Source organism: Streptopelia decaocto (genome assembly GCF_964273445.1).
Source record: "Streptopelia decaocto genome assembly, chromosome: 1".
NCBI classification, from domain to species: domain Eukaryota; kingdom Metazoa; phylum Chordata; class Aves; order Columbiformes; family Columbidae; genus Streptopelia; species Streptopelia decaocto.
Window position 1 is genome coordinate 36,270,129 of NC_138663.1, and position 14,717 is coordinate 36,284,845.

The 14,717-nt window shown below is 41.8% G+C and overlaps 1 protein-coding gene across 3 annotated transcripts in view; it reads left to right on the top strand.

Moving 5' to 3' along the window:
* The window catches only part of SRGAP1 (SLIT-ROBO Rho GTPase activating protein 1), a 145,594-nt gene that overhangs the window by 117,064 nt on the left and 13,813 nt on the right, over window positions 1-14,717 (top strand). For 2 of the 3 annotated variants that reach the window (XM_082043241.1, XM_082043242.1), the window contains exons 15-17: window positions 885-1,019; window positions 10,765-10,870; window positions 14,057-14,281. In XM_082043241.1, coding sequence (XP_081899367.1) covers window positions 885-1,019; window positions 10,765-10,870; window positions 14,057-14,281 — 466 coding nt within the window. The remainder of the gene's footprint in view (window positions 1-884; window positions 1,020-10,764; window positions 10,871-14,056; window positions 14,282-14,717) is intronic. The other variant, XM_082043243.1, reaches the window with a different exon arrangement.

Below are 14,717 nucleotides of genomic sequence, written 5' to 3' on the forward strand. Positions count from 1 at the left end.
TTTTAATCTTACATTCTCTTTTCTTGGCTCTTAGAAGCTGGTTTTTTTTTAATTTCCAGAATAACCTTTCGCAGATCATCTGCTAATGAGAAAACCCTTGGAGCAATAAGTCTTGTGGCTAAAAGCATGAAAAAAATATGCACAGTATTTTTCTCCCCAGGATTAGTTCTATATCTTGTTTAACCTGATCTCGTCTTTGACAAAAATACGTGAAGCAGCTGTTTTTACTTGCTAAGTGAAGCCATGTTCTCCTATTCTCCAGCTTTTAAATCTGCCTTATTGTTAACCACTTCTTCTGGGTAGTGGTATTCTCCAGAATATCTTCCAAGATACATACATTTTAAAATGTTTCAAAATGAAGATTAAGTCTTTTAAGTTTCATGTACTTCAGCCATGGCTGAGGTTTCCATTTGGGTTTCAGTTCCTATACAGTCTTTTCACAAAATGCTTGCATGTATTCCTGAACGTTTTAATTTTTCAGAATGAAAACAGATTTCCGGTTCAAAAGAGCTATCTAACTCAATTTGCTTTATGTAAGCTCCCAAAGAATAGTCTGAGAAACCTTATTCAAATAAGACCATTTGGCTTTTTTATTTTACTAACTGTAGTTCACAACGTGTCCATAAATACGTAGTTGGAAGTTCAGGACCTAAGAGATCAATAGATTATGTCATTTAAAGGAAGCTTTATTTAGGCTGCCAGTTTCAGTTTAATCATAGCCCGGGGATTCCTAAATCAGTGTTTATTATCTTACTTGAATGCTTGCATTGCCACCTCCCACACACTACAAACAAAAAAAACCCAAAATGTCACTCACTTATAAAAATGTTGCATGCAAGAATGCTCCTGCATGTGTGTTTCATTCACTTTATTTACTTTTTAAGGTGAAAATCCTTTGGCAGATGACCAAAGTAACCATGACATTAACTCAGTTGCTGGAGTACTGAAGCTCTATTTCCGAGGGCTGGAAAACCCTGTCTTTCCTAAGGAAAGATTTAATGATCTTATTTCTTGTATCAGTAAGTAGAAATCTCTATTTCTTTCTCAATAGAATTTTACTTTCATATATCCAATAGCAGTCTGAAAAAAAGAGCTAACTTCACAGATTTTTCTGAGACAATTTGTTTGCCATCTGTATCAGTCTGGGTCAGTTATTAGTCATGCTCACAGCTGTGGTTGTTCCCTTTCCTCAGTGGGATTAATGTACAGTAAAACTCTTTGTTTAATAGGGCAGGAAGGATATTTTTTGGTATACAAGAAATAGTTAAATTTAAACGCATTATTATTTTCCTCTGTGCACTGGGGCAGACAGAAGGCAATGAAGTCATGACCGTGCAAACAGAGGACGTTACTTTCCACAAAGATTTTTGTGCCCCGCAGCTTGGAGTCAGCACCGGTGAATAAGTGACCAACTGCTCGACATTGTGTGGTTCTAGACCTTTATTGTGCTCAGCTTAAAACCAGCAGGAAGACCTTTCCACGCAGGAGCGGAGGGGAGCAGCTGCATGTTGTCTGCAGAAGAGCCCGCTCTGCCTTCCCATAGACAACCCATCATGGGGCGCCTTGGAGGAGCGTTGCAGGGGTCTGGGCACTGCTGGTGTTCATAGCTGGACACAAAGAGCTTGTAGTAATTTCAGAAGTTCTCAGTGGATGAGTGAATTGCTCTGGCATGCACCAAACCTCTTCCAGTTCACAGATCCCTGCAGATGTCGAGGAAGGGTGAGGCCAAACCACCCATCAGTAGGTTTACTGTTCCCTGCAGATCCATCAGAAGTGGTCAGAGGTGTGAGCTTTGTGGAAGAATTTCCTCCTTTCAGCTCTTCTTTTGTAACATGCCTGCTTCAGCCAAGTGGAGAAGGAGGGTTTCACAGGAGACAACGGCCAGTCCTGTGGGATATTAGTTAGGGCAGGCTCTCTCCAAACTGTTATTTTGGCAAAGGGGTCTCAGCCCAGCAGGCAGGACTGCAGATCAATGTGTGCACAGTGTCTTGGGCTGACCATCAGGTGGACTTTTCTGCTCACTGCTGGGGGAACCCAATGTGTATGGTTTCCTTCCCAGCTAAGGAGGATTGCAGTAATTCAACCTGGAGATTATGAATACGTGGATCGTCCATGTGCTATATTTTGTGTTTCCTTTTTTGCTGCTTTTCTGCAGCTGTTGCTTTTTACAGGCTCAGTGGTACTGAGGAGTCCTGAAGGACCTCAAAACTGCAGTTTAACAGTCTGATCCCTGATGCTGAGGGGGACATTGTCTCTTTAGGAAGCATCATCTTGGTTCTGCCTGAGTTCAGCTTTAGTTAACTGCAGTGCCACAGCCCAGAAAATGTCTGTGAGTCATAGAAATTGAAATCTAAAAAGGGACCGTTTTGATTGAATGAATTTCTGCATGACAGGGACGATGGAACTTTACCTAATAATCCTGCACTGATTTCCATAACTTCTCAATGAATTAAAGCATGTCTGCTGGAAAAAAAATATTGATTTAGTGGCTTCTGTTGACATAAAATTACCACATCCTTAGATAAGCTGTTCAAACGATTAATCGCTTTCATCATTAAACATTTGTACCAGATTTCCTTTTCAAAATTTCTGCTGTCAGATTCTGCCCATTGGATCTCTTTATGACTTTATTATTTTGACTAAGCATTATGAAAACTAGAAATGAGGCTACTTGTATGTGGAGATGGTATTGCATTCTGCTGTGTTGAAGAGCTTTAAATAGAATTGCAAAATAACAAGAATGAGTATTTGGCTTACAACTATTATACAAGTGAATGCCTAGGAGATGCAAAAATATTTGCCCAAAACAATCTTTTAAATGTCTTCCAAGAAGAGGAACCTGGATGATTTCAAAGAATTTCCGTTCACCATTGAAGATTCTGAAGACAGGCCACAGTATTTTGAAAGAGGGGTAGAAGCTGAAATCCTTAACAACCAATAGCCTGGAACAGTCACTGCTTTTCCCAGCCACCTTTTTAAATGGCACAGTTATTGGGAGAGAGGTGTTGCCATCTGATCCTGGTTTACACTGGCTGTTCTCTGAGGCTGTCGTAAACCTGGATTATCATCTCTACGGCACCTCGTCAAGATGAGGTGTAATGACTGAGTAGTTCTGCTACGTTTGACTTCTGCTATTGCTGGTACAGAAGAAAACAGAGGATTTTCTTCCTGATAATGTGTTGTAAGAGTCCCAGGTCTGTTTCTGGCATGTTTTGGAGGAAGCCAGGCGAGGATGGTTTCGTCGTGGTTTGGTTTGGTTTCCACAAGGTTATCATTAGGGGCACTTTGAAATGTCCCATCAATTCCTTCCTTCAGCGCAGGGAGGAGCGGTCACTTTGGAACAGGCAGGACAAAAGGGGTTTACTCTTTGAACACCCTGGGGTGGTTTTACTTTGTGTTGTCACGGTGTGGGGGTTGAATGTGGTGTGAGCAGAGAAAGAACCTTTCTTGTGCTTTGCACCCACAGCCAGCCCCAGAACCGCCTGCTGGGAACAGTGGGCTGTGTGTCTGCATCTTCTCGTTATCTGAGAATCCTGAGGTGGAGTGTTTTTACAGCTGTGTACCTGGTCTACACGCTTCCTTAAGTGGCACACCACTTCCAGGCTTTTTATTTTTTAATCAAACAACAAGCATTTCAGAATTTACTACCTGTCACAGTTTAGTTCAAATAGCACCTACGTGGCATGTGCTAACAAAAACTGCCATTCTCAAAGACCCTTTCCATTGCTGTCTTTTAACCTTAACACTTGCGCATCTTGCAAAAAGGAAGATAGTCTAGGCAAGATTTTTCTTCTATTTCAGACTTTGAACCTGCAATAGTTGCATTAGTTTCTTTTTCTGTGCTCACATGGCCTCACATATTAAGTATGTTGGTCTTCATGTTAATGGGAGCAGGGCCAGACTCCGTTTCCTCTGTGAGAACACACATTACTGTACCTTCTTTAGATCACAACGTGCAAGTCCACAAAGGTTTCACATTTTTAATTAAGAGGGTTTAAATACTCTTAATTCATATTGCATTCACTGTCTGATAAACAGTGGGGAAATTAATAAACATTAAGTTGGTTTCAAATAGATTTTCAAGATAAATGTGTGTTTTTCTTAATTGTTGGCAGAAATTGTTATAAAAAGTGGGGGAGAGAAGGCAAATACATAAACTTAATGTTCACATAAAACTGTAAAAGGGCGGAATGTCACACATTTTATATGGAAATGTGATGTTGCCAGTGAAAAACCCCTTGAAACTGAAGTGCTTAGTTATGGATGTCAAGCATAATTGAGGCTACAGCTGCAAAATGAACCTTTCCTCAGTACAGCCACTGAGGAATTCCTTTGCATTTATGCATATATTTCCGAATGAAATGGAGCATTGTGATTTAATGCTTTCCCTTTTGCAAATACAGTGGAAACAGTGCAAAATGACTGTGACTTTTAGGGCAATTTGTATTAATTAGACTCATGAGAACAATGTTATGCTGTTTGGGCTTATGAACTGTTTTAGATAAAATTTATGCCGAATTATGGTTTCTCCAGAGCAAGCATGAAAAGTAGAACAGAATGTAAAGAATCCATCTGATTATGGGCCATAATTCTGCATTCTCAGCAAAAGAAGTGGCTACTATTGCTCCCAGCAGTACTCAGCAACCCGGGGGCTAAAATTGAGGTGGTAGGGAAGGAAGGAGAGTTGCACTGGGCTTCTTGTAGAAAAAAGGTTGGGTCAAACACAAGCAAAATATTTGTAATAGGAGTTACATGGCTGATCATAACTCACCTTCACTGCTGGGGGATGGCAGCTCCTCTCCTGGTGTCAGTTCTTATACATGTGAATTACTGTTCACTTTTATATATGTAGCTGTGCAATGCAGCAGCAGACACAGCTACCCAGAGCACCTAGCTTCTGCTCAGGTCATTGTCATTCTTCTTGGTTTCATCTCACTTGCCTTATATTTGATACACTAAGATGCCAGGATGGATGAAAACTTATATATTTTTTCCTTCTGATTTTCATCATTTCAGTCCCTTACTGCTAGCAGTGCCTGTTTACCTAAAGGCATAAATGCTATAAATGTTATGAAAGGAAATTCTTTTATCACTTCTCCAGACTATTGCCCATTACTTAAAAAGTAAAAAACTGTATTCTGAATTGTCAGCTCTTCGTGAAAAAGTTTCAACAAAATTACAATGGTTTCCTTCCCCAAATGACAGTGGAGACGATTGTGTTTGTCCTTCTGTAATGCCTTCTTAAATAGATCTGAAAGAGCTGTAAGTGGTACTGCTGAGTTAATATATACGTATCTTTGAGTTGGATTGGACTCATCTACCAAAGTGGAAGGAGGCATAAATTGTTAACTTCAGCACTAATACATATTCACGTAAATTGCTTGTCAGCTGCAAATTGACCATAAAAATTACATCTGCAAGTGTAACTCAATCCCATGTGACATTCAGTGGGTGTGTAAAATACGCATTAGGCATTCACTTTGCCATTAGTTAGTGCCACACCAAGTGGAAATAGTAAGTGACTCCCACATTGTGATACCGCATGGGGTTTTATCCTTCAAAACAGTGATCCTAAAGGAGAGAGATGGCTTACGTTACATTTTTCTCCCTCTTCTTCTTCCTTTTTGCTACCCTTGCCTGTGAAATATGCTGAGTTTGCGCTACAGCTGTTACTGTAGCACAATTCATTCATTGCTGACACCAGGTTTCTCCTTCCACATGTTGTGATCAATAATATCTACACTTTGCCAAATGTTTGCACGTCTTTTGTTGCTACTGATGTTGGTGCATGCAAACTGTCTGCTAACAGAGAGTGGTAGAACATACACGATCCGGAACTCCCCATTTCTGAGCTCTGGCTGCTCCCAGGGTGAATCTTCTCGCTGGATAACCTCTCACCCCCAGTGCAGGAGAGGCCATGCGTTGGACCAACACCAGGAAAAGTACAGTGCTTTTGTAGCATTTTTAGCTAAACCAAAGTGATAAAGGCGTGTAGCTGTCCAGTTGGCCCAAAATATTTCAAAATCACCAACAACTGCTCTCTTGCAAAAGTCTTTTGTTCTCCATCATCAAAGCACTCCATTCATATATTTGAATATTTATTGCCTTTTATATGCTCCACTGATTCAGGATTATTGCTTAATTAAAATTCAATTTACATTTTCATATCGTTATTTAGGATGAATGTACCCCTGTCTTTATTTATAATTTAGTTTTGTTTTGTTTGTGTTTGGTGGCTCATGATAGTAATTGTGTTTTCTCCCATCTCAGCTTTCCTTTACTCTTCTGAGGCAGATTGTTCACTTTCAGTCTCTTTCATTTTAGACTCTGCCCTTGCAAAAACCTCATCGTGAGTCACCAGGTGGTTAAAATGTGTTATTTCTCCTAGAAGGCAAAAGTGGACATTCATTGATTCTGTGTGTCTCTGTGGTAAGCAAAGGTGACACCACCTCTCCAGAGTAGGTTCCAGTGTTCTGGGAGGCTGAAGATCACACTTTTTAAGGCTTGAGTAGCTCAGATTTATGCCTCTCTCAGCCTTTGAGAACTGGTCCTTAGCCCGTGGCTGACAAAGAGGCAGCTGGCTGATAAGTAATTCTTTCATTTATGCAATGACATTAGTTTCATCTGGATTCATTCGTTCGGTTCAAGGACGAGGAGTGTTTGCAGAGGAAGTCCATGGGAGATCAATAAATAAATATTTTCCAAGAACAATGCAATATTGCCCCTCAACAGATTTTCTTGTGGAGGTTGTGATCCACCTCTATAGAGGGTTTTATGAACAGGTTGGACAGATGTCTCTCGGAGGTGATTGGTGTGAAGTCAAAGAGTGACACTGTAGATGTGAATGACCTCTGAAGAGTCCTTCAAGCTCTCTGTTTTTCGTTTTTTGTGGTACCTGGTGGAGGCTTCTTAGATCCCAAACACCTCTGACACTTAGATGCCTAGATAATTTTGTGAATACATGGAAAACCAATCTCCTTATATTATTAGAGTGCTTTGGTCAACTATTGTCTGATAAAAATACATTAATAGTTCTGGACACAGGTGCCTGGCTCTTCCCCGGAGTGCTATAGTCATAAAGCCCCAGAAGCTGGCCTCTTCCCTTTCCCTTGTTTCACCCCACAAATGTCTCCTGTGCTCTGGGCTGCCCTGTAGCTCCACTTCAACAGGAGCAGTGTTCCTACGCCAAACACCTTCTCATCTGGCTGCAGGAAACTCTCCTGCTTGTGGGTTAGACCCCTGTGGCTGAGACGGGTCTGGAAAGCCAGAGCTTGTGTGTGTCGGACCAGAGCTCCCTAAGTTTTGTTCTGCTCAGAGAACTGGGAACTAGAAAGGAATAGCCATCTCTGTTAGTGATATTTACCTGACAGTAGTTTTGATTTGTGGTTGATATTCATGTGTCCTTCACACAGATCTCCCTTCCCTCCTTCACAGTCAGAAAAAACACATTAGTTCTCAGTGTGCTTGGCCTTGCCAGAGGCTTGTCCTGTTGCTTGTCTTTGAGAATGTGAGTCTCATATCATTAGAGTAATGAACCAGTTTTCAAATCCCATGATTTCTGTTTCTGCCTGGCAGCTAATTGCATTATTAGGACAAGTCATGTAATATCAGCACTTCGGTTTTCTTAGCTGAGAAATGGGTAATACCTCACCAGGCACTGAGGAAGGGCTAATTACAGTTCTTGAAAATCAGAGTAATGGCAAGAGGGCCTCCACCAGAAGTGCTGTGAGAGGGGAGGCACAGCCAGCTCTCTGCAGTGGCTCCTCACAACCAGCTTGTAGCCTGGATGCCCATTCTGCCCCGAGGCTCTTCGGCAAAGCCAGCGGAGGCAAAGCAATGCTTTCCCTTCCCTCTGCATGGGAAACAGCAAAGCTGCAAATTCTTTCTGCCTGGATGCAGAAAGGTCATTCTGCATTCATTCCTTCTTTCCTACGTACACAAACACTCACACACTGCATACACACAAGCAAATATGAAATTTAGCTCCTCATTTAAAAGCTGCACACAAGTACATAATGTTATTACCTATCTCCTTTAAACCAAATCAATGCTGAGAAAGAAAAGCCTTTTGAAATAATGTGGAAAGCAGATTAATTTACCACTTGGCAGTAGTTTTGATTTTCAATAAAGGGGCTTTCATGGAAACTGGGGCTGGGTTACCAGGAAGGTATGGGAAATAAACACACCTCATTCCAGCATGTAGAGCTTGTAACTGCTGCAGTATAGAGGTGACCTGCTAGTACTTACTACTGATCGTGCCCGTAGCAGGGCAGCTGGGATAGCTCAGCACCGGGCCATGCAGCCAGACTCTCTGTAACTACTCTTCCATGTCCGTGCTGCCTCCTGGAACCAGTTTCTGGCTCATGCATCCTGTGAACCATGTCTAGGAACTGCTTGGAAGAGTTGCAGTTGGCACAGACCACAAAGCACATAGGAGAGTGGGATAACCACTGTGTGGCAGCTGCCTGCTGATATTTACGACTGCGACCCGTCCTGGTTTAGCTCACCAGTTTAGACAGAGCACCAGATAGGCAGCAGAGCGGTGAAAGGAGACTCTGGACCCACCTGGGAGCCCAGCCAGTGCATTTCTCAGGTCTGAATTGAGTTCAGCAATGACCGAACCTGGTCCAGGGCCAGTCTCCAGAACTGGCGGGAAGAGGTGGGTCTGCAGCACGAGGCATTAACCGGGAGAGGCTGTAATGCAGAAGGCAAGTTCTGGTGCTGCATCACAACTTCCATCCAGCTTCCCACACGCAGCACATGGGGCAGAAAGGCTGGAGAGGAACTGCGGTGCCACCGCACAGCACAGCAGTGCTGCTGAGGCGGGAGTGCTGAAAGATGTAACCAGAGCACCTTTCGACTTCCCTCTCTCAGCCCCACTCCTTACAAAACCCACCTGCGCACATGCACACAGGCAAAACCACTCAGACCTACAGCTCTGTACAGAGACTCACAAACAGGCTTGTCAGGGGAAAGGCAGGCTGAGCTGGAGACTCACAAGGTGCCCCAGCTGTAACAGCAGCTCCTTCTGTTGGAAGAGCAGGAACCGAAGATATGGGCAGGCTCCTTCTACTGGCAGTGGCTTAGTTTAAGGAGGTGGAGAAAGGCCCTGCACTAAAAGTGATGTCTGTGGGCTGCACAGAACAGCAGCATGGCACAACTCTGCAAAAGTGAGGGGACGTAGCATTGTCATCTCCAAGACGTGCACTAGCCAGGGAGAGGAGAATTGTGTTTGCTCTGCGCATCCTCGCTGTGCAAGCAGCTCCCAGGCTTAGAACATCCCTGCCAGTAACCAGAAATATTACTTGATTCATGCAGTCCATGTTTAACAGCAACATAAACATAAATTCAAACTCATATTCCACTTGAGAAAGTGTAAAGGCTTGAACTGATTTTCAGCTAGAATTTGGGTTCAGTGTGATTCATTAGATTGTAAATTATAAAACTGGTCAGCAGTCCTTTTCCGAGTTTCACCCCATCCAGTGGGATTCCACCGAGCCAGTGGAATCTCCTGTAAATGCAGGTGTGGGAACAGGTTTCCGACTCCAGTTTACTACACTGGCATTTCCTAATGAACTGCAGCACTTCTGTGCAGTAAACAGAAGTCTCGCAGCTGACGTGCTCTGCATATGCTTAGTTCTTGGTACCAAAATACCAATTACCAGACACTAGTTGTTCTTCTAAGAAACACAAGTCAACACAGATTGTGCATCAACAAGTAAATGCTAATTGGTACAAATAGCCATACCAAAAAACACAAATAAACACCAGGAACTCTATTTACAGTTACATACTTTTGTGTAAGTAATTATTTAAAACATGTACTCTTAAATGTCACATTTTGTGGTACGAATGGATTTTCAGCTATTGGAGTCAGCTCCTATTTCTCATTTCCACAGTTCTGAGTATCCATTTTGTTGCCACTGGACAGTATTTCTCATGTAGTCTGCTAAGATTTCCCTTAGATGTTGTTAGTTGCAGCATTCTTTCTTGGCTGACATAAAAAGCATTACTGAAATTGCAGGTTGTTTCTAATAGTGTCATTTACACAGAAAACACATTGAGTAAAAAATTGAGATATTACTTATTTTGAAAAACAATTTATGCTTTTATCCCATCACTACACCACTTGCAGCCACATAACCTTTCTGGCCAACATGGAAGATAATGCATCCTTGTTATAAGACATTAGGAATTGATGCTTTTGTTAAGCTGACCTTGTTCTGCCTGCTTCAGAAGAATTTTGGTAGACTGCTATAAAATCATTTTTGGGAAAATACATGTGATCTTTTTGTTTGTTGCTTACACAACATAAAACATAAGGCCTTTCTCCTGCTTTGCCATTAAGAGAGTTATAGCTGGACATTTGCTTAAGAAAACTCATTAAAGAAGCTCAGTGATTGGAATATTATACCTGATATGAAATAAAGAGAATGAATCTGTATTTGAAACTGAGAGCAAACATCTCTCCTTGGTTCTCTCAGGTGATTTATGGACTGGTATTGTGATTTTGTGAGCTGTCTGGCTCAGCACATGGCCAGGGTTTGACTTGGGCAAATTTGTGACTTCTTAAAGTAAAGATGTTACTTCTAAACTGTGGGAGGGAAAAGGACTTTTAGATCTTATTTTTGTAATACACCAAAATGAGAGCATATTGGCTACGGACATGTGATGGTAGAGTCGAAGTAAATTGAGTAAACTTACTGAATGTTATTTTAGACCGTCATACAAAAGGGAACTTAAAATGCTTCCTTCTGTTTCCAGGAATAGACAATCTCTATGAGAGGGCTCTTCACATCCGCAAACTCCTCCTTACTTTGCCCAGGTCGGTCCTTATAGTGATGAGATACCTCTTCGCCTTCCTCAACCAGTAAGTGCTTTATAATTCCCCAGCGTACCGTATCTCTACCTTCCTCTGCTGCTATTGAAGTTCTTTGGATTTACTCATATTCTATGTAGAATTTACATGTGAGCTCCGTTTAACACAGAAGCTGATCTAATTGGCAGTGAAAATACAAGGAAAACACCAGTTTTCATCCAAATTACAATTGCATTTGTCCAAAACTGAGCAAGGTTGGAATAAGACAGATTAAAGTGTTGTCTGAAATGGGGAGTCCAGGCTACAGCATTAAAGCTGGTAACAAAACAAGCTGATAAGAGAAATAACAAATACAAACTGCAATTAATAGTTTACTTAATTTAAAGTAGATGTTTTTTTTTCCTTATCTCAAGCTGATTTTAATCTCCTAACAGGAAAAATAAACACCTTATTCAAGAAGCACAGGCACTACAAGCTACATATTTGATGCTAGGCACTGCCAGCATGAGACACAGTGTTTGCTGCTTCTGTTCTCTGATAATAGGGCTACCAGTATAGAGAACATACACTCCCTGTGTATGCTTTGATATAAAGTAGCTTGGTTTTCACATTGCAACGCTCAGGCAGATGCTGGAAGGAGGATAGTGTGAGAAAGGCAAAGTGGTGTTCATGTCTTCGTCATCCCAGGAAAACTTCTCCATTCTCAAAGAGAAAACAAAAGACAGGTTGGGCAATCACACTGTGTTTCTCCCTCCAGTCCTTCACAGCCCTTTCTTGTTTTGCTGACCCCAGTATTTTCACTGAAAATTTGGCTTCTTATGCACTTTGCCCTGGTTTTCCCCTAGCTTTTCTCTTTCTGCTGTCATATTATGCATTTCCTGTTATATCTGTTTTCATATTACCTTTTTCCTCTTTTTATTCCTAAATTTGCCCTCTGCTGATTCATTCTGTCTTTGTGACCTTCCCAATTTCATCCATCCTTTCTGTTCCTATAGAAACAGGGTCTTTGCATCCAGGTGATGTGTGTGTGCCTGTATTCACAGCTGTTCCCATTTCCTTTCTTCTAGTAATTTCTGAACCACTTTCAAACAATGTTTAAAAGAGGGGCAGAGATCTAAAGTTTTATGAAAATAACCATTCATTTGAAACATGAATTCATCCCTGCAAAGTGACACAGGGATGTAATGTCTGTAAATGTCTGTGTAAATGTCTCAAAGGCTGATATCACAGCTTCTCCCCTACAGATTGACCAGCTGTATGGGGTTGTACTTGTTACATGGTCATGTCATCTACATCTCTGCTCTCCACAGGAATGCAATTCAGAAAGCAGGCTAAATCCCTTACCACCTGCAAATTGCTCCTGGTGCATCCACAGGAAAAATGTTCCCATAGTTTGACTTTCTGTAAATCCAGCTCTGCTTTTTGCATATGCAATTATGCCTGCTCGGCCATGGGAAGTCACCAGACCTCATGGCAGACCTCCTCTGGTCTAGTCTGCTGCTCAGAGCTTTTGAAGTCAGATCAAGTTGCTCAAGCCAGAGAATCCACAGCCTCTCTGGGCAGTCAGTCCCAGTGCTTCATCACCCTTATAATGAAGAATATTCTTCCTGCTTCCAGTTGGAAGATCCCTTTCTGTGACTTGTGTCCGTTGCCTCTCACCCCTTTGCTGCACACCTGTGTCTGACTCTCTCTTGTTTGTAATTTTGATAGTAGAAGGTTGCAGCTAGATTGTCCAGTAGCCTTCTCTTGTAAAGCCTGAAGAAAGCCAGTTCTCTCCGTTTCACTTTATAGCCCTTATGGTCCAGATCCTCAGCCATCTCCATAGTCCTTTTCTGGACTTGCACCAGTTTGTCAGTCTCTCCAGGCTAGAGATAGTACTCATGTGCAGCTTCATGAGAACCAAGTGGAAGAGGAACAACCAGTTCCCTTGAGGTGCTCTTCCTAATAAAGTTAAAAGTGCAATTACTATTCTTTGCAGTGGGGCACATTGCCAGCTTCTTGTCCAATGCTTTTCCCAGTGTTTTTCCTTGAGAATTGCTATCCATCAGTCAGCTCCCGACTGTAATAATACATGGGGTTATTCCATCTCATGGGCAGGACTTTGTGCTGATCCTTGTTGAACTTTATGAAATCCCTGTTCGTCCATTCCTCCATCTTGTCAAGATCCTTCTAAATGGCACCCCCAACCTTTAGTGTATCTTCTGCCCTGCCACAGTGTGGCATCATCTCTAAGCTGGCTGAGCGTGTGCTCCATCCCATTGTCTAGGTCATTCATGGAGATATTGAGCAATATCAGCCTCAGTGTTGAGCCCGGAGGAGCACCACATGCTGCCAGCCACCAGCAGAACTTCACTTGCTTCATGATGATAGTTGTCATCTTTTTCACACATTCTTGCACACCTATAAAGGCTGGACCACTTTATAAATCAGTAGAACAAGATGTCTCCAATTAACACTCATGACATGATAATAAATCATGGCATAAGAAAGGGGAGACCATGATAAATTTTACAAGCTGATTATGAGGGGAGTCATGTAGAAGGTTTGCCTCTTCAGTTTGTATTGTTTCTACATGAAAAACACTCTCTCAGATTCCCTTTCTAAAGGGAATATGATGCTGTATTTAAATACAACCAGACATCATAATTCGTGTGCTGCTTCAGAGTGTAGAACAACATTGAGGTAAAGAGCATCCAAAATGGATGCTTCCAAAATGAAACTCTAGTGGAAGTTTGTGGGCAAAAGGCAAGGTGCTCAGGGATTTTAGGTCGTATGGTGAAAACAGAAACTAGAACTTAATTGCTTCCAGAAGACAATACAGTCTGCCTAAGTTATGTAGCCAGTTGATGGTAGAGATGCATCGAGGTCTGATGAGAAGAGATGGGCATGTGTATCCACTTTGGATCCAGCCCACTTGGACCTCCAAGGATAAGCACTGATCAGACAGAAGCAGCAGCAGTTAATGCATTTACATTATCCCATCAGGTCAGTGTATAGTAAACACAGCAGTGTGGGAACACATATATGTACATACATATGTATGCGATGAACTCACTTTATAGTGTATATAGCCTATTGAAGAAATCCTCTTTTTCTCTTGTTACTTTATGTGGGATTAAGTGTCAAGGAGAACAGGAAATCTCTGAGATGTGATCGAACATAAAGTTTCTCTAGTTTTCAGAATAAGGTTAGTCACAGTGGAAAAGTCAATTTTTCTTGATTTTTCTGTTATAACAGCCTTTCACAGTACAGTGATGAAAACATGATGGATCCGTACAACCTGGCCATTTGTTTCGGGCCAACCCTGATGCCTGTTCCAGACATACAAGACCAAGTGTCTTGTCAGGCACACGTGAATGAGATAATCAAAACTATCATCATCCATCATGAGGCTATTTTTCCGGATGCTAAAGAACTTGATGGCCCAGTGTATGAAAAATGCATGGCTGGAGATGACTATTGGTAAGTCAGAATATTACCCTTCTGTCTCCTTAACAACATCATTAGGCTGGTTGTCTGGATAATTCCTGTGATACAGGATTGCTTTCACACACAACAGAACTATGAAGATAAATGAGAAGAGCATTTAGGTTCACATAGTGAAGTGTTAGCCATAAAAAAACATTAAGCAAAGGCAGTTAGGATGAGATTCCCTACAACATGTTGTGGAGGAAGCTACCTTTGTGTTCAGCCTAACACAGCCAGAATTCCAGCTGTACTGTGCAGAGCACACAGCCAGGTAGGAAACTGGCTCTCTGGCTGCAAACCACCCTACCAAATTTCAGCTTATGATGCCTTCCCCCTGCTCCTCTCTTAGCACTACACACACACTTTTTATACATGAAAGGATCCAAAGGTTCTTGGAACTTCTTAATAAATGAAGATGTTATTCGAATGA